This window comes from Gambusia affinis, linkage group LG15 (assembly GCF_019740435.1).
Source record: "Gambusia affinis linkage group LG15, SWU_Gaff_1.0, whole genome shotgun sequence".
Lineage (NCBI taxonomy): Eukaryota > Metazoa > Chordata > Actinopteri > Cyprinodontiformes > Poeciliidae > Gambusia > Gambusia affinis.
Window position 1 is genome coordinate 6,347,199 of NC_057882.1, and position 20,484 is coordinate 6,367,682.

A 20,484-nucleotide genomic window follows, 5' to 3' on the forward strand; every position below is an offset into this window, starting at 1 on the left:
ATATAAACAGGTAAAATGCTGTTCTACGGGTGAGCGGAAGTGAGTAAACTGGTTGTTAAATTATGACAGTTTCAGAAGAGAAGCGCCAGAGACGGAAGGTAACCCAGGTGTGGTCAGGTGAGCTTTGGGCCCCGCCCCCTTTCCAGCGCCGCAGGTGCGCCTCATTATAAGGCTGAGAATCAGAATGATGGCGTGTCTGTCTGAAGAGAAGAGCAGAAATGTCAACCAGCGGAGTGGAACCCGCAGCCCAGAGCCCGCTGCTGTCCTCCAGGTACGAACCAGAAACAGAACCAGAACCTGCAGGCAGAGTTTGTAGAACCAGTTTCTAATTTAGAAGGAAACTCTTTCCTGTAGTTTACATTGAGCTCTATCTTTCTGACCTGTTGGCTGTTAAACTGATTGCACTCTAAATGTTAAAGTTCTGAGCTTTGAACCTATTTTGGATTTATTTCTTGACCCATTTGGACCAGCTGGTTCAGACTCTTGCTGTGTTTGGTCCTTAGTTTCACCTCCCAGGCTTAGTGGTGTGAATTCAGAGGGTATCACCCAGAATCAGTCAAAAAAAAAACAAACAACTGATTTCCACCTGGGGCGTCACCCAAACGTTTTTTGGTTTTGATAAATTTAAATGTAAAACTTTTTTTCCCCTCTTACGGGTAATAAACTGTAGAGTTTTTCAGATGATTAAATCAATAAAATTGATAATTAATTCAGTCATGAGGAAGTCTGCTGACCCAGACACTCGCTTTCTGCACATTTAAGTGACAAAAGGTCACACCTAAAGAAGCTGTTCGTTCAGCGTTATGTATCAAAACATAATGGAAAGCTGAGTGGAAGGATAAAGTGTGGTAGTAATAAAACTGAAGTCGACCTTGAGAGGATTGTGAAGCAAAATAAAATGTTCTTTGTATACTGGAGGAAGGGTGGAGAGAACCAGATTGCTTCCTGTTGGTGATGATCTGGGTCACCATGACATCACCTGGTTCTGGTCCATTGGGTCTTCTGGAATTCAGTCAATGCAGTGGAGGAGTTTAGAGCTCCTCCCGCTTCCATTTTCCAGCTGGACTTGGTACCGACCCACAGCACCTGCTTTAATCACCATGGTAACACCGGCAAACTGATCTGACCTTTAACCTCATGGAGAATCTATGGAGTCAAGAGGAACATGAGACGCCAGAACCAACGATGAAGATGAGCTGAAGTTCTAGCAGAGTAATCAGAACCTCCTCCATGCAACACCACATGGATGCAGGAACTTGTGGAGAGCAGAAGAGGAGAAATGTCTATGGATTAAAATAATTTTATTGGTCGGATGTAAAACTCAGGCTTAGAAATTATTTTTTTCACAAATTTGAGATTTTTAACTTGAAAATGCATAAATAAATGCTTGAAATATTTTACTGTACAGAACAGCTGTTTTCTAACTTAAATTCAGATCTTTAGGTGAAAATGTAAAAAGCTTTGAGATTAAACAAACTTTACTAGTTTATCAAACAAAGTCTAAATATTGTGGGGCGGAAAAACTGAAGTAAAGAAATGTCCCTCTGACCCGGTTCTGCCAGCTTCTCTTCCAGCCCCTGGTCGTGTGTTTGTGCCAATTCTTGGTCCGCGGCCATGTGGAGCGGCGTTCCCGACCTGATGCCTGCCGCCTCGGGAAGTTCCTCCCCCGAACCGTGGCTCCTCCCCGGCTGCAGTTCCGTCTACGACACGCTGGTCAGGTAGGTGGCTCACCTGGCCATCGACTGCTACCGGGAATTCTGGTAAGTGCTGCCCCCTATAGGAAGGGATGGATAATTAACCTGCAGCTGGTCTTATTTTGTTTTGATCCCGACTGCAGTTCAGGTTCCTTCCCTCCAGGGGGCAGCACAGCTGGATTTTTTTATTTTTTATTTTAATTTATTTTTTTATAAAAACAGATCTCTGCCATGGAATAAAAAATAAAAGCCCAACTTTAAGTTATTATTATTATTATTGTTATACTGCAGCAAGACTTCGTAGAGAGTTTTATTCTCACTTTTACTCAACGTCATGTTGGAAGTTTTTTTTCTCTCTTCGGGAAGCTGGTGTTTCCAGATTTTTATTTTTTATTTTCCTATTGAGTGATCTTCTGAATTGTCTGCATTGTGTTGGCTATTTGCACCATAATGGTTTTCCTTCTGGTTTTCCAGCAACACGTCTCCCATCCTGTCTCCCCCGGCTGCAAGCGGACTTCGAGGACGAGAGCGAAGCAAGCCTCGCAGGTTTGTGTCTCCACCGACCCGACCGAGCTGCTTCTCTGCACCGCAGAACTTCATTGTTTTCTTTCTGGGATCCAGACTCTTAAAGCTGTCTGGATCCACTTCATTCAGTACTTCAGGCTGCTGCTGGATGGAAAATGATCAGGACAAACCTTCAGTCTGAAAAGTGTTTTTAATGCAGGAGTACCCAAAGTGGGCTGCACAGTGGCGCAGTTGGTAGAGCTGTTGCCTTGCAGCAAGAAGGTCCTGGGTTCGATTCCCGTCTGGGGATCTTTCTGCATGGAGTTTGCATGTTCTCCCTGTGCATGCGTGGGTTCTCTCCAGCTTCCTCCCACAGTCCAAAAACATGACTGTCAGGTTAATTGGTTTCTCTACAAAATTCTCCCTAGGTGTGAGTGTGTGTGTGCATGGTTGTTTGTCTTGTATGTCTTTGTGTTGCCCTGCGACAGACTGGCGACCTGTCCAGGGTGAACCCCGCCTCTCACCCGGAACGCAGCTGGAGATAAACACCAGCAACCCTCCCAACCCCATTTAGGGAAGAAGGGTGTAAAGAAAATGGATGGATGGATGGAGTACCCAAAGTGCGGCGCTGGGGCCAAAATTTAGATGAAGTATTCATCCTTTAATAACCAAACCTTCTACTTACTGTTTTATTGTTTAAAAATGTCAAAATGTCCTCATTTTTAAGGCAGCAGTTTTAGAAAATGTGTTTTTGAGTTGCTGATTCTTAAGGTTTTCCTCGGCAGGCCGTCCATCCTGGAGCGCTGCATCCTCAAGGTGTCCACCAGCAGCGTGGCGGTGGGGACGGACGACGTGGACGGGAAAAGGTCAGCGCAACGGTGACCCGGATTGGTCGGGTTTGTTTGAACCTCGGCTGATTTGCGCAGCCAGTTTCGGCCTGCTTTATGGCGGGTTTGGTCTCCATGGTGATGGCTCGGCCTCCGTTTCCTGCAGGGCTCCGTTCCCCCGCTGCTACCCCCGATTGCCGGACCCGGCCAACACCGAGACGAATGCGGCGGTCCTGAAGCGTCGCCAGAAGCAGATCCAGTACGGGAAGAACACCAGTGGCTACCAGAACTACCTGCAGCAGGTCCCCAAGTGAGAAACCATCTCTGGAGTTGGGAGATGCAAACTATTAATTACTTTTTAATAAACCCACAGTCAGTGGATAAAGAAACATTAACTATTAGGATGATTATTATTTTTTTCACCATTTAATTAAATTCATTTAGCATAAATGATAACTTCAAACCATTTGAATTTTAGATAACCTTGGCAGAAAATTATATTTTATTGGAATATATTTTTCAACACAGTCCCGTCTTTCGATTACAGGAAAATATGTAAGTTTTATTCATCACATTAATATAAATTAAGTTCTTATGATTTGCTGAATCATGGCTCCTTTGTCTTGTCAGCAATGTTTCCATTTCTAGCTGCTAGCCTGAGGAGCAACACAACTTGATGAATATGACTGGCAGCCAAGTAAATTACATTTAAATAAGTTATTTAAACTTGTATTTAACAAAAAAAGATTGGAAAACGGAAAAAAATCAAGATAAATGAAAGATTTAAACATTTCTGGGAATACATTTTTGTTAATTTAATTTTTGCATTTTTTTTTCCCCCCCCCTCTTCTTCTCTCCGTGTCCTCCACAGCGCCCCCTGTTGGGTCCTGCTGTAGGACACTAGTCACCAGTATCACTGAACTGCACACAATAGCTGCAATTAGACATATTTTCAAATTTGATGTGTAATAACATACTCATGGCATAAATAGTGGAGAAAATATTTAAATCACTATATGGACAGTTTAGGAAGTTTTTAATAATAAATTATCATGATAAATGCCCACTTGTACTCTGAAGGCTTAGGCTCCGCCCCCTGATTGGTTGATCTCCTCCTCAGACACCTGCGGGACCCGAAGCTCCATCCAGCCACGCCCAACAAGTACCGGAAGTACAGCCGGCGCTCCTGGGACATGCAGGTGCGTCTGTGGAGGCGCGCGCTGCACCTGTGGGACCCTCCGGCCAGCGACACGCCCGACCCGGTGGAGCAGCTGTAGGTGGAGCCTGTGCCGCCCCCTGCTGGACGTTCTCAGCTGCAGAAAGCACAGCGTCTCATCCTCCTCTGGTGTCTGCAGGCAGAGCCAGCTGGCCAAGATGACGTCGGACCTGTGCGAGGACGGAGGAGACAAGCAGAGAGAGAAGGAGACTCCTGCAGCCTCTGATGCCTCCTCGGTGTCTCCTCTGTCTGTGGATGTTCCTGGAGCCTGGAACGTCCCGCTGTCCCCAGTAAGGCCTTGCCTCTGTACTTGCTGATTATTGCAGGAGGAAGTGGTTTCTGCCTCCAATCAATGACGGTCTGATGTAAACATCTAGCTAGTTTTCTACAGCTGCTTATCAGTCCTGCAGGTCAGGGAGTGATCAGTCATATGTCGGTATTTATATAGCTTTCTATTGTTCACCCAGCAGGGGCTACTTCCTTGTAGCAAGAGGCTATATCTGTCCCAAAGCCATCTACTGATCTCATTAATGATGGCGGCCCGGTAACTAAGCAAGTGGCTAACATGCCTAGCTTGGTCATCCACTGGATTGTCTACTTAATCTGCTGTTTGTCAGCATTGGATTGGCTAGCAGCTTCACCTAGGCTGGCCCCATGCAACTTGTACTTGTTTCTTTGAAGGAAACGTTAAGAGAAATTGTTGGCATACAGTGTTTGTAGTGCCATGTGAAGTAGCCACTGCTGGTTGTGCAGTAGTCTTGACTATGGTTTTAAAACCACATCATACACTCAAAAGGTTTGCTTCTTTGACTGAAACTAAAGTAAATCTAGACCAACCAGTTTATAGGTTAATATTTGGATTCTGACAGACTGCAGATATCCCAAAGTCTTTATCTGGGCTCATGGGTCGCGGACTTTGGGTTAACCTTGGGTTAGCTTCTCCTCATACACTCGCTGATTAACCAGCTGCAGCGTAACTGGAAAAGCTTGGCGATTTAAACGGGTCTGGAACCGAGCCTGGCCCCTGATCACTGAAGTGTTTCACGTTGACCCTGTGAGCCTGATTCCCAACATGGAGACGTGTATGGTTCTCCTCAGGGCTGGTTCATAACAGAACCCTGCGGGGTGATTAAAACTGGTTTTATCCAGTTGATTGGTTAGTGCTGCAGGTAGACTTAATGACGTCTGAACGCGGTTCTGAGCCAGAACTCTGCATGACCGACCTGTTTTCCTTTGTCCGGCAGCCGGAGACAAGCCACCGGGCTCTTCGCTCTCCTCCTGGCCTCAGCTACTCCAGCAGGAGTCAGCTAACCCCTGATGACGGAATGAACGACTGGCTCCGCCACCTGATGGAGACCGATCACACCCCTGGTGAGGCCACACTCATCCCTCACATAACACCTTCCAATCTCTAACTGAACCAGGGTCATAACTTTAAAAAATCTATATATTTTAGTTTTATTTCTGGTAGATTTGGATCTAAGGTTGTGTTTCCTCCTGATCGTCTGGTTGACTTGGTTCTATTGGGTCCAAATCTTTATCTGTTCCGTCTCCAGCTGCTGTTCTTTGTCTCTGCTCTAAGTCAAACCAACAAAACCCTTTGAGGGTTGATCCCCCTCCTGGCCTGTGGGGGCGCTGCACCAAGAACCACTGAAGGAAACAACATGTAAACCTCTGAAGACACTGAGCGCAACTTCCTCTTTCCCTAAATGGAAACTAAATTGGAGTGCTTTTTAGCGGTTGGAGGATTTATGTCTTGTCTTTGGTTAAATACCACAAGTAATTTCTCTTGCTAGGCTAGCACATCAGCTTTGGTTGTGCTTACCCAGAATGCCCTGTACTGTAGTCCCCTTCCTGCTTTTGGAGCAGTCTCTGGTCCGCTTGGCGTTCACATATGAATTCAAACCGAACCAGAGTTCACTTCAACCAAACCCAGACCGAGGTTTGTAGAATCATTAACGTTCACACCTCACTAACCAGACTTTATCAAGCGGACTGAACAAACGTCAAGGTGGGTCCAGCAGGGACTTTGTCTTATTTCTTCCATAGAAGTCCTAGAACCTGCAGTTACTCTTGTTGAACACTTGGGGGCAGCAGATATGTGAAACCCTGCACTGACGCACTTTAGTTTCTGAATGAATGAAAACTTTAATCTAGAATAATTTTTAACCAACTGACTTTTTCTGGAAGCAGATTAAAATCTGAAGCTATCTGTATTAATTTTTGTTCCTGCAGGTCACAACCGGACCCAGAACCTTTTTCCAGATCTACAATTTAACTGTTATTCCTCGGATCTGTCTCCTCAGATTTCGGCTCTGATGACCAGCAGGTTCCTGTGTTCTCCGACCAGCTCTTCTGGAATCCGTACTGATGACCCGATCCAAGCCCCGTTGGACCTGATGTTGCCTGAACTGGACCTGACCTGTTTCCTGTTGATTCTGAACTCTTCCCAATGTTCTGGGGTTTTGGAGCCAGAAATTCACTCGAATTTTAAAGATCACCACAAACCTACGTCACTGCCGGTGGCACGCGACCCTGCAGCGGCGCGTGACCCGGTCCGGTCCGGGCCCCCGGCGGTTGGACGCCTTACTGTTAGCACTAGTTTTAGTTGAACTGCGTCAGAATGTGCACAGTCACCTGCATCACGCCGGAATCCTGCACTGAGGGAACGTCACCAGTTTGTCCCGTTCGTCACTCGGTTCTTCACTTTCATCCTCCGCTGCTCCTCCTCATGTTTCTTTTTAAAAATTAAGCTCCTGATCAGTGGAGTCGAAGTGCTGCCACTTTTGTGTTCTGAGATTTCTTTTACTTCTACCTGCTGCTTTATGAGTAAAGTGAAATGTGATTAATAAAGATGTAAATAAAGAGTTGAAACCTAAAGCCTGACCTGATCTCTGCTTCAAACTGGGACTACTGGGAGAAGATGTTCTGGTCCTGCTACCAGTGCAGGGCCAGCTCTGCGCTGGTGGTTCTGGAAGAGAAAAGGATGGCCCAGATGTTCCTGAATCGTTCAGCTCTACAACTGAAGTTCCAGTGGATGAAGAATTAGTTCTTTATGCAGATATTCTATTGTGGCTGGTTTTTTAATGCCATTTTGTTTTCTTTTGGTCAGATATGGATCATTTAGATTTTTAATTTTAAATTTTTTTTTTCCAAGTCAGAAGAACTGAGCTACATTTTTGCAGAGGCCTCTTTGGCCTCATTTTGGGGGTGGCCCAAAAGATTTGGCATGTTATGGTTTTACAAACTTTAAAACTCATCAGCTCTCACAAAGTGTTTTAATGTTACATTTCTATAAATGTATACAACACTGAAATATTTTAACTTAAATATTTCAGTGTTGAACATGGAGCCATTTCAGGTGGGACATTTTGCTATTGGTCTAACTATATATGTACTGTAATTTTTTTTATTTTATTTTAATGAAGCTATTTTCAAAGTATAAAATCACATTTGAAATGATCCATAAAACAAGGAACATTTTTACCTGAGACTTTTTTGCTGCTAAATTATTGAATAAGCAGACATGAGCAGAACATGACAGATATTTGTAGTTTTAATCTGTTCTTCTTGTTCTTTAAGCATTGGAGCAAAGTGTTTTCCTATCCGTTCATCTTTCCGGTGTTTCAGGAAGATCACTCATGGAGCTTCTTTAAAACTGTAGACTCTGACATTAACATTAGCTGCTACATGTTAGCATTGAGTTGCTATTTTAGGCTGAAATAGCTTCGGTGATAGGCTAACACCTTTTAGCACAACGTGAACACAACAGTATTCTTTTCCAGTCTCCAATCAGATCGCTTAGAAGCAGAAATTAACCCTTAGATTAACCCTTAGTGTGCCGAGAGAAGACGCTTCGTCGGCCATTACTGTTAACGAATGTCGCTTGTGCGTCATATTTATGGGCGTACCAGAAACATGCAAATACAAAGGTGCATGTTTCACAATGCAATTAATTTCATTAAAATCTATGTAATTAATAAAAAATAAACGTGTTTAAGTCCCAGACCTATTGTTTTTTCTTTGCTTTGGGCACCATAACAGGTTCCCGTATCCTTCTAAGTTCAGCCCTCCAACATAGGATGCATGATCCACCTGCTTAGAAGCATTTTCGACCTTTTTTCATGTTAATGAGTTTTTCCTGGTTTTGTTTTGACCTGTAATGTGTATTTTGGAAGCTCTGCAGGTGGAGGTGTGTGTCTGCAGAGACAGGTGGACGTGTTCATATGTGGACAGGTGAGAGTGGAGGTGCTCAGCTGCAGGACTGTGGTTTCTGCAGGCTTGTCCTTTAACAGCGGATCAGAGCTGCTGCTGTAAACAAGCTGCCTGGGAACTACAGCTCCCATCATCCCCTGCGCTGCGGGCTTGTTTTGGTCCAGCTGGATTATTTTTTATTTCTGCAGGATTTCTGGCCTGATGTTCGACTGTTTGCGGTCTGCAGAGGCTGGAGGAGTAAAATAAGAGAAGAAGAGGAGCAGGTGCTGATGATGAAGCATGAAGCATCGCTCCTCCTCCTCCTCCGCCTCCTCCTCTTCCTCTTCATCCTCCTCCTGGCACCGTAAATGTTATTTATGAATGCCCGCCGCTCACGGGCGTGTGCGCGCAGGATTTCCATTATTATGCTGGATAATTAGGAGACATCGCGCTGAGATCATAATCGAGCTGCGGGTCGGTACCGGAGCCGAGCGACATCATCCGTGCTTTGATTCATTTCGGTGGGTTTGGTGCCGCTGCTCCTCGGTAATACTGGGTCAATACACCGAGCACCGGAACCGCCTCACTTCGACACCAGACCAGGTAAGCTGCCTGGGACCCGGGAGGAGGGGGAACGACTCCATGTTCGGTTCGGTCGTGGTTCGGGTCGGTCTGCGGCGGGCTTGCCTCCCGTGTCCCCGCTAAGGGGCTCCGCGGACCGGCCTGTGTGTGCCAGCAGCTCCGCTGTGACCATCCAGGCTGGCGGGGAGGCAGCAGGCCTGTAGCCGAGCATCAGCGGAGGATCTCCGCTTGTTTATTCAGGCTGTGCCGCTAACAGCGCCGTTAGCTGCCGCTATCTGGGCTCTGGTTGCTGCTGTTACCCCCGGTTAGTCCCCTCGACGCACCCCATTACCCCCAAAACCTCATTAGTCTTCTCATTCGGCCCCATTATTACCCAGTAGCCCCCAGTTAGCCCTTGTTTTACTGTTACCCCCTCTGTTACCCCCATACACTATTTTAGACCCATTACCCCCCCCCCCCCCCACACACACACATTTGCCCGTATAATTCCCAGTAAGCCCTCCTTAGTGTTACCCCCTCTGTTACCCCTGTACCCTATAACCCATTAGCCATTGTCACCCCAGTTTACTCCTGTTAATGTTACCCCCTCTGTTAGCCACTCCATTAGCCTTTATTACCCATTTCTTAGCTATGTAGTCCCCGTTACCCTGAAATACCCCATTTGGCCCTCGTACCCCTCTTTTAGCCCCATTAGCCCTGTCAGTTGTACTCTCCTTGTTAATCCTCCTTCTGTTCAGTCACCCCTACTTTGAACCACTCAATTAGTCCCTGTTACTCTCAATTAACCCCTATGGTATTTCTGGTATTTCCCCTCTGTTAACCATCACATCAGTTTTTTTTACCCCTCTGGTAGCTATGTAGTTAGCCCTGTTTCCCTAAAATACCCCATTTTGCCCTCCTACCCCCTCTTTTACCCATCCCATTAGCCTATTAGTGACATTGTTAGTAGGTACCAGCAGTCTTTTTTTTTTTTTGCTTAGATTTTTAGTATTCTAAATACATTTTTCTATTAAGTGTATTACCAGAAAAGAGGAGAAAAAAAATTCAGCCCATTATGTCTAATGGTTTTTGAGAATTTGGGGGATATGTGTACCTTGCCACAAACCCACCTTTGAGTAGAAAAAGATGGGATTTTTGAAAGCCGATTACTTAAAAATAAATCAATTTGACACTTATTGGTAATGACATTCTTTAAATATATGTAAATCATCTTGCAAAACATGAAAATGCACAGTATAAATAGCTTACTTTAAAAATGCAGATTCTTTGAAAATGTCATTTTGAAAATTAAGACAAATTTCAATTTTGGCCCTAACAGCAGACATGGCATTTTTGGGTTACCATATTAAAAAAATCTATGTTGAAACCAAGCCCCAAAGCTATTTTTGGGGCTTGTGGTCTTAACAGGCTAATTTTTTTGTAAGGGTCTGGGACTGTTCACTAAAGATTTATTTGGCTGCAAAAATGCTTCCAAAGTTAATTTGACCGATGGAAAAAAAATTCAAAAATTGACAAAATTGAGTATTTTTTGACCACTCCCCAAATCAGCATTTTTCATCAGATGTCAATAAAACTTCTCTACTACAGATAAAATAGGCTACTGAAAAAAAATAAATTCATCCATTTTTGTTCATCTTTAATAGTTTCCTTGATGTTGCTGGTAGGATTTAGGGATTTTTTTGTTTGTTTATTAAAAAATCGAATTTTAGAGAATTTTTGACTGAGATGATATCACTGTTGGCTCATTTGGTCATTTGTTCGCGACGCCCGAACCGGTTTTCTTGGACAATGTTTCAGTACCGTGTCAGGAGAGGCGTTCGAATTAGCATGAATGATGTGTTCTAATCAGGCTTTTCAAACTATGTATGAAAACTATTGGGAAAATTCAAGTGTTTTATTTGCTTCAATATACATAAAAATGGTATCATTGGGAAGAAAAATTTATAGACCTTAACACAGTCGTGTTGCTTTTGGAAAAAAATATTTTCAAAAGGACCTTTGATGATGGGAAGTATTTTCCGTGATCAGCATGTGTCCCGACAGGGGTACCGTGGACCTCTCAGGAATAGAGAGCACGCTTCAGTCAGAGTGAGGAAACAGACTCTGACTCTACCTACTGTTAGCCACTTGCCAATCTTCCTTCTGTCCAGTTAAGCCACCCCTTTAGCCACTCTGTTAGCCCCCTTTTAAAATGACCTCTTTTATTTCCCCTTTGATGCCCCTTTTTTGTGTTACCCCTTCATTTAAGCCCCATTAGCACCCCACTGCTGCATCCACCTCTAGGGCCACAGTTGGATCCAGATAGAGGGACACTTGAGGGGAACCATTGAATTCGGCTCTATGGGAACCGTTACATCTGATTTTAGCGTAGCTAGCTGTTGTAGCATGGTCTTGTTGTAGCATGGTCTTGTTGGGTCTGCGGTTAATTTGCATTCCATTGTTTTTAAACCATTTGTAACATTCTTTATCATTGTTTGTTTCATTAGCTGAGCAAAAGCATTGATAAATTCAGCTTGTAGCTTGATTCTTCAATACTAACTTGAACGTGTGTTTCTCTTTGCCAGGTGTGTTCCCAGGGCAACAGGTGAATTATGATGCCCTTGTATTAGTGGGCGGGGCTGCATGGGCCTGAGGGGGTAAGGAGGCGGAGTCTCTGCCTTAAGCCCCTCCCCTCTCCTTCCTGTCACGGACCAAAAAAAAAAAAAATCGCAAAAAAACACGGCCAGAGCTCTCCCTTCCCTCTTCCTCCTCCCCCTCTCTCCTCCCTGTTCTTACCCCATCCTGACCCCACGTCTTCCCCGCCACCATCCCCTGTCTCCCCCCTCGGCCGCTGCCACCATGCTGTGGTCTCGCTGCTGGTGGAGAGCCTGAGAGGAAACAGACTCTGGCAGGCGACCCTGCTCAGCCGGGGGACTACTACCTGGTGAGGCACTCAGCCAGAGAAACCCAGATGAACATTCAGATCTGAGAGTTTCACTGACGCCAAAGCTTTTTCTTTCAGTCCCTGCTGGACCCGAAAACCCTCCCAGAGTGCTGGCCCCCAGATGGCTTGATGCCTGGTGAGTGTTTGGCCGAAGTGGCAGCCCGCTGTTCAGGCAGGAGGCTTAAGAAGTACTAGATTCTTTTAGCCATCAAGTATTTATCGACTATTCTGGCTATTAGTTTTTTTATTTTTAAGCAGTTTTGAGTAGAGTTGGGTAATATGAATTTATCACGGTATTTTGTGGTATTGTGATAACCCTAAAAGCGACAATAAGAAGTATTTATTACATGTGTTTCAGCTAACCTTGAGATTGTAACTGTCACAGCAATTACAGCCCCACAAACACTAATATTGCTCTTTAAAAACAATCTCATTTGTAATACGAGAAGTGCGATTTATATCACACTTAACTGCATTTTCAAATTTATTGGTATATATTGATGTTTTTATTGTGAAGAAAATAGTAAAATTAACCCAACAATAACAACAGCTTTGGAAGGTCTTAAACATAATTAATTACAATGTAACGTAAGAACCATAAATAAAAATTCTTATAAGAAATTCATCACAATACAAAAATGTCCACCACTAGTTATGAGCACGGCTGCGAAACCTTAAACTGCTACCATGTAAGTTACTCAGCAGGTTGTTGCTAGGCAACCAACAAGTGAGTTGCTAGGCAACCAATAAGTGAGTTGCTAGGCAACCAGTAAGTTAGCTGATAGGCAACCAAATAATGAGCGAGTTATTTGAAGCCACCCAGCTAGCTTAACTGGCTGTGATAGTTTGAGCAACTTATGTCTACATCTCCCAGAATACCGTGCGGTTCCTGATTGGAGTTCTGTGAATATTTCATTTGTTGAATATTCTGTCAAATGTCTTATCTGTAGATATTGATCACATGTCTATTGCGATATATATTGTCATTGATTAATAGTCCAGCCCTACAGCCAATCAGAACGCCGGACCAGGTGTCACTTCTGTGGAGAGAAAAATAACAGAAAACAGAGTTAGTAGTTGAAATACCAGCAAACTGGAGAGTAGTAGGGAGAAAAATAAGAGTGAAGAGACAGAAAACTGTCATGGTTGCTTTAAAGATTTCTACTTATTTAGGTTATTACATTGTGTTCCAAATTATTATGCAAATTGAATTTAAGTGTCATAAAGATTAAACTTTTTGTTGTACTATTATGGTATTGTGTGTCAGGGCTCTTTGAATCACTATAAATTTCAGAGAGCTGGTTGATTAGTTTGTCTGGTGAGCTCAATTAAAGAAAATCTACTTAAGAAGGATGTTCCACATTATTAAGCAGGCCACAGGTTTCAAGCAATATGGGAAAGAGAAAGAAACTCTACAGACAAAAATTATCAGATAGTGTAGTGGCGTATGACAAGATATGAAAATATTAGATATTTAATGAAAATTGAACTGTTATCATCGTACTGTGAAGAGATTTGTGGCCGATTCAGAACAGAGTTGGGTTTGTACAGATAAAGGCAAAATGAGGAAGGTTTCTGTTAGACACATTGACAGGATTAAGAAAGCAGCTGTTAAAATGATCTTAAAGCAGCAAACAGTTATTTGAAGCTGCTGATGCCTCTGGAGCGTCAAGATGGAGGATCCTCCAGAGGCTTGTGGTGCATCAACCTACTATTGGGCCCCTAACCAGAATCATTGGTCGGGCCCTTCAGACTCCATGGAGGTTTGAAAATGACCTCAGCAAAGTATTTGGACTTTCTGACTGATCACTTTCTTTCATGGTTCAAAAAGAAGAGCCGAACCTTCAGTAGCAAAATCATCTTCATGACAATCCACCATCTCTTGCTGCAAGGAATACCTCTGTGTCATTGGCTGCTATGGGCTAAAAAGGGGAGAAACTCATGGTGTGTTCACCATCCTCCTCTGACCTCTGACCTCAACCCCATTGAGAACCTTTGGAGTTTCCTCAAGCCGAAGCTCTGAGGGTCTAATACAGTTAATATCAAAACAGCTCTGGGAAGATATTCTGACATCCTGCAGAGAAATTCAAGCAGAAACTTTCCACAAACTCTCAAGTTCAATAATTGTTCTGAAATACCAAAGAAGTTTCTATGTTAACATGTAACTCATCTGTTAAGATGGTTTTGATTGAAATAGCTTTTGATTTTAGTACATGTGACCATTTAATGCTGCACATTCAAAGAATGACTGTTTGCAGTTCTTTATAATCCATAAAATGTTTAGAAAATCTGCTGTGCATAATAATTTGCAACAGTGCAGTTTCAGACTGCTATTTTTTTTTAAACGCTGTTCTCATGGGGAGTTTTATTCTGTAAAATTTGATTTATACTGTAATAGTTCATGACTTGAAAATTATACTGACCATCATTTGCATTGACCATTTAAGAAAATATGAGAAAATACCACTTGCATCATAATTTGGAACATGGTGTATTATTAGTTCAGTTTGTTGCATGAATAAAACCTAAAATAAAATTCATCCCTGTAGAATCACTTCCTGTTTGTGTTTCCCCAGAGAGCAGCTACTGGCAGCTCTGCCCTCCCTCTAAGACCAGCCTTCAGGGGGGGTTGCTGAGCTCTAGTTTCCCCCCCGGCCCTGTGCCCCTGGTGCCCCCCAATGCCCACCTTCAGGAGGCCGGCGACCTCTTGCAGGGCGGTCCCTCTGACCCCCAGCGGCCCCTGGCACCCAGCACCTCGGCGTCAGAGCTGTCCCTGTCTGGGGCGGTGGCGCCGCCCCCCCCAGGGCCTGGACCACCCCCTCCTCCACCCCCGCCCCCCAAGCGCCACTGCCGCTCGCTGTCGGTGCCGGAGGACCTATCGCGTTGCCGCTACACCTGGCGGCCCAGCGCTTCTCGAGTCTGGACTCCCGTCAGCCGCCAGCAATGCCACGGTGGCACGGGCGGAGGCGTGGTGGGAGGGGGCGTGGCGGTGGCGGCAGGGGGCGTGGGCATGGCGGGGGGCGGAGCCTGCCCGCTGCGCGCCCCCAGCTCCTCTCTGACCTCGTCGCTGCACTCCTCTTCCAGCCCCACCTTCTTCAGCCTGGCGCTGTCGCCGGACTCCCCATTGCCATGGAGCTTCCCCTGGGATCCCAGTGAGGCGGCGGCAGGGGGTGGAGCCTGCTGCTGCTTTTTTCCCTCCCCGTCCTCCTGCTCGTCATCGCCCTCTCCCCTTCACCCGCCTCCGCCCCCCCAGCGGCGCTTCTCACTCTCGCCAGTGCTCATCAGAGACTCGGCCGCCTCCACCTTCCTTCCTCCGCCTCCGGTCCCCAGCCAGGCGGCACCGCCCCCGCCGGGCTACGCCGCCGCCGGAGCCGCCGCTGGGGGGCCGGTACCTCCTTCGCCCTCTTCCGCCTGCAGCACGCCGTCTTCTCTCCGCCGCAGTCTCCCGCCGCAGCTGCCGCGCTGCCACTCGCAGCCCTGCGACCTACTGCTACTGAAGCCGGGCTTGAAGCGGCGCCGCGACCCCGACCGACCCTGCGCCCGACCCGTCCTCGACTTCACCAAGATGACGCAGGTAGCCGATTGGTTGGCGTGTTTGCTATTTTTTCGTGCTAATAATACTAATTTATTCTTACGACTTTATTCTCGGGCTGCACAGTGGCGCAGTTGGTAGAGATGTTGCCTTACAGCAAGAAGGTCCTGGGTTCGATTCCCAGCCCAGGGTCTTTCTGCATGGAGTTTGCATGTTCTCCCTGTGCATGGTGGGTTTTCTCCGGGTTCAAAACAGTCCAAAAACATGACTGTCAGGTTAATTGGTCTCTCTAAATTCTCCCTAGGTGTGAGTGTGTGTGTGAATGGTTGTGTGTCCTGCGACAGACTGGCGACCTGTCCAGGGTGAACCCGCCTCTCACCTGGAACGTAGCTGGAGATAGAAACCAGCAACCCTCCAGACCCCATTAGGGACACAGGGTGAACAGAAAATGGATGGATGGACTTTATTCTCATGTTATTACAACTTTATGCTGGTGTTTTATTCTCATTTTATTACGACTTTTATCATGTTAAAACGTTGTCTTTTTATCTCACCTTTATTCTCGCTACGTCTTATCATATTTCAATTACTTTCTTCTTGTGTTATGACTTTAATGCAGTGCTTAGCTCCTTCCTTATATCTTTGCTTAGCGTCTTTAACGAGTTTAGCACCATGTTTATCTCTGTGTTTAGCCCCTCCTCTTGTTGACTGCCTCCTTTCATCCCTGCAGACGCGCAGCATCGACCCGCAGTGCCTGGAGCGCGGCGGCGGTAGGTTTGCCTGTGGCGGCGATGTCTGCATGGGCATGGAGGCCTTCATGGGCGACTTTCGGGGCTCCTGCTCGCCCGCTGAGTGCCTCGGCCGCACCAGTATCGGGCCGCTGAGCGAGAGTGACGAGGAGTGCCGTGAGGACGATGAGGACGAAGAGGAGGAGGCGGAGGAGCGAGAGGCGGCACAGCAGGCCGTATTTGAGAGGGATTGTACAGAACTGGACCTGAACTTGATAGAAGAAAACTGACTTGTTGTAAATGAAGGCTGTTTTCTGTTTCTGTTTCCTATCTGAGTTTTATTTTGAAATGACCTTACCCAAGCCCTTCTTCCTGTCCCACCATCTTCTCAACACTCGGCGAGTTCTCGCCACCAATCAGCAGAGCTCTCAGGAACAACATCTTCTCCCATTGGACGAGCTGATTATTGGCAACAGTGATGATGTGGCGGCCGGCAGACCTGGACAGACTGGTCCGTTCCAGTTGGACCAGTACCAGCTGCGGTCCAGGTAACTTCCAACATGTCTGACGAGGCGAACGCGGCGCTGCAGCGGCCGATCCAGGCGGTCCTGAACCGCCACAGAAACGTAACCCAGAATAATCTTCACACCAAAGATGAAATGAAACATAAATACTCTCATAGATATAAAGAATTAGGTGAGTTCTGATCTGAAATAGAGATTAAAAAGTTAGTTTTGCATTTAAAGACAATCAAGAGTCTAAAAAATAATTTAATCACAAGGACCTTTTAAAGGTGGAAAACCTGCAGATTTATGAATTTAAATTCCTCCAAAAACAAATGATTTTGCGTTGCTGCAGTCATGTGACCCATTCATGGCGATGCATTCAGGGTTGCTGCGGCGGCGCCTGTCAGTCGTCACTGAGGGCAAAAAGCCACTGATGCTGTTGTTCAGCCGAGTGTTCGCACATTCGCAACTGTCACTGAAAACACTACAACTGAGTGTGTGTGTGTGTGTGTCTGCGTGTGTGTGTGTGTGAGACATCACACCCTGCTGGTCATGTGACCTGTGTTTAGATTGAATCCAATGGATTTCTTCTGACAGTTTGTGACAACAGTTGGTGTTTTAATTAAAATCGTTCAGTCATCTAGGTTTGGATTAAACCATAAAATCTGTTGAGTGAAGCAGAAACTTCAACTCATCTCTAGTTTTAGTCTCTGTAATCTTGCCACAAAAACAACAAATTATTTAAGAAATAATGGAAATATATTAATACAAACTGAGAATTAACTTTGGGTTCAAAACGGAACTTGGAAAAATATCTTTAGATTGCAATAAAATGCAAATTACAGCCATGAATCTGTTAAATTCGGCATTAAAAAAGGTGAATCTGGGATTTGTATGAAGATGGAGAGTTTTAATCTCCAGTGGAAAAATTAATCCCAAGGAACAAACTCCCTCAATTTTCAGTTAGACTTCATCAGATTTTTTACTGGAGTCTTACTGGTTTGGTGAAATAATCCTGATTTAAAACTATAAAAATTTTACTTTGTGTAAAAAAGACAAGGGTGTTTTTGTTTTAACTGGTAAATCTTACATGTAATGTCAGCCACTGCCAATAGAGGGCGATACAAAAACTTAATATTATTGATGTAACTTTATTCGTCTCTGTTGAATCCAAATATAAACTGAAAATGACAGAAGAAAGAATTTTTTTTTGAGTCTGTTTCAAAATCTGAGTCACACAAATGAACAAGCCATGCTGAACTGTGATTTGTTAATCTGACAGAACCACTTAATCTGGATTCAATCTGAGCACTGAGAAGTCACAGAAACTGTTAAACATTTTAGTTTCACTGGTCATTTGAGCTGATTGTTTCACGTCCTGCCAGGTTTATGAAGTATTTTTCACCCGTTAAGAGTTGGATAACCCAGCCCAGTTGCTGTTTAGCAGCGTTTCTGTTAGCTTCGATGCATAAATGACACAGCGATTTTATTTTCCTTCTTTGGGTCTTGATCAACTCAGAAAAAAAAATCCAATAATAAAGATGATTTTTGATATAAGAAAGAACAGAATATGATGCATTTCAGCATCTGAGATTGGGAAACGCCCTTAAATGTATCAAAACAAGATTTTATACCGTTTTCAAGCCGAAGCTGTTTAGAGGCTGGTTGGTGGATTATCGGCATTCTGCTGTGGCTACTTTACTGTTAAACTTTTATAAATAATTTAAACCTAACACCATCTGTGTGTCTGTGTGCTCTGAAGCATCTCTGGCCTCCAAAGATCCACATAGCAGTGATAAACTGGTCTGAAACTCAGAATATAGTCCGGTCACTTCATGACAATGATCTAGAAAAAGGAAATAAAAATTAGCTAATTCGCTAACGCTAATTTGCAAACCGTTATCTGTTTTATATCAGAGGGAAACTTTACTCCTGTGTGTTTGGGGATAAATAATCATTTAATTGTACATCCATTTTGTAAGTTAAATTACAATAATTTATTGTTAAATTATCACACACCTTGTCGATTTTATTTTTTTCTAAAGTTAAAAGCAGGCCTTTTTGTTAGACCAGTGGAGTTGGTGATCATTTAATTGCATAAGGAAAATGCTTTGGCGTGCAGTTGCTGCTGTCTGCCTTTGTGGGGCAGTGTTGCTACCTGAATGTCTGGGTTGTGTGTGTGAGGCGGTTAATTTCTGCCTGCTGTGGGCTCCTAATTTAAAACACTTAAAGGAACAGTTTAATGTTTTTAGGAACAGTTTAGCCTCATGTTTGTGCCTAAGCTTTGAATCCTGGAGTGGAGGCATGATCAGCGGAGCTAGAAAGGTCTTCCATAAGTTTTCATGCAGCATTCATATCATTTAATCCCAACTATAACTTGAAGCATGAAATCATCTCTACTCCACTTCTCTACAGCTGATTGCAGCCTTTCAGGTTCATCTTAGCTGAGAAGATCATAAACATGTCTGGAAGCTAACAACTGTCTACTGCTTTTATAAAAACTTTCATGTACATCTTTATGACGTTTTTTTATTTGCCATACATGGACAATGATGTGATCATAGAGTATTAGCACAGACATTGGGCATCAGGAGGATGGAAATGCGATACTTCGAGGCTGTCTATCCACCGTGGCTAGATTACCAGATTAGCATTGGCACAAATCTAAATGAGATTATTTATCAAAATGTTGAATTACTCCTTTAAGATAATGTTGCATTTAAAATTAAGCCTGTATTTTGCTGTAAAATAAAGAATTGTAAATGTTAAGGCAGCAGTGAAATAGAGACGAGGTTCAACTGAACTTATGAAGTAATTACAAAGTGAGCAGAGTTTCCTCATGTAACATTTATTTACTGGTTTCCCTCAAACACTGAAGTAAATCCTGAACACATAAATTAAACAAAAGGCGTCAGAAGGCGGAGTCATGGACGGTCCCTGGAAGATGGGTCTGGACATGGCGTCCCCATAAAATACAGAGTCCCCAATTGGTGGGTAGAGAAACGCTTAGTGTCCCTGTAAAACGCAGAGTCCTCGATTGAAACAGAAATATTAATCAACCCTGTAAATTTAGCCCTTTTCAAACTTTAGAGACATTTTTCTAACTGCTTACGGTTAGGCTCTCTATGATTTAATTTCTGAAGGAGAATATTTTTGTTCCAACTGTTAACATGGGCTGAATGGTCAGCCATCTTTGCACTTAGTCAGTGCAGTATAGTCCTGTTTTTCCTATTTATAAAACAATGCAGTAAAGTTTAGTTGGTAAAAGGTTTTCTATCAAAGGAAACTCTGTAGATTGTATCAAGTCAATTCCTCCTGCTGAACAAGCATGTGGTGACAGTGGGAAGGAAAACCCTGTTTAGGATTGCAGTTATTTCCGTACTTCCTGGAGTGCGCGACACAATGCAACGTCCCAATAAAACCCGTTAACTTAGAAAATCCTGATTAGATTTCAGGGAGGAAAACACTTTATGACAGAAACTCATTAGAAGATCAAATGTCTTCATTTCTCATGTTAGCTGCATTCACCCTCTTGTCTTCATCCACCTGATCTGTTTCTGTTAAATATCATGCATAGCATCCAGCATAAGCCTTAACTGAGCGTATTCTGTTATCCTGTAACCACAACATTTAAAAGAATAAAGGGAAAAGAATAAACCAACAGAACAAAAGGAAAATGTGTACTGTAGCTGTTAATTTTTTTAGTCCTTCTGTTAATCATTTTCTGCTGTTTTTTCTTAATATTTCTAATCTGATGTCTGAACGCAGTAAAGGTGTC

General features: G+C 44.1%; 2 protein-coding genes across 2 annotated transcripts; both read left to right on the forward strand.

The window, feature by feature from the left end:
* The first annotated feature begins 77 nt into the window (after positions 1-77).
* slbp2 (stem-loop binding protein 2) lies at positions 78-7,121 on the forward strand. The gene is made up of 9 exons (XM_044141728.1): positions 78-271; positions 1,563-1,718; positions 2,169-2,240; positions 2,984-3,064; positions 3,192-3,335; positions 4,146-4,298; positions 4,381-4,531; positions 5,486-5,612; positions 6,548-7,121. Exons 1-9 carry the CDS (start codon positions 219-221, stop codon positions 6,610-6,612), a joined length of 1,002 nt encoding a protein of 333 aa, XP_043997663.1. The 5' UTR covers positions 78-218; the 3' UTR covers positions 6,613-7,121.
* A 1,537-nt stretch (positions 7,122-8,658) lies between these two features.
* On the forward strand, positions 8,659-16,885 carry fam53c (family with sequence similarity 53 member C). Its single transcript, XM_044141731.1, has 5 exons — positions 8,659-9,038; positions 11,582-11,940; positions 12,019-12,076; positions 14,517-15,514; positions 16,203-16,885. Exons 3-5 carry the CDS (start codon positions 12,070-12,072, stop codon positions 16,488-16,490), a joined length of 1,293 nt encoding a protein of 430 aa, XP_043997666.1. The 5' UTR covers positions 8,659-9,038; positions 11,582-11,940; positions 12,019-12,069; the 3' UTR covers positions 16,491-16,885.
* Positions 16,886-20,484: the final 3,599 nt, after the last annotated feature.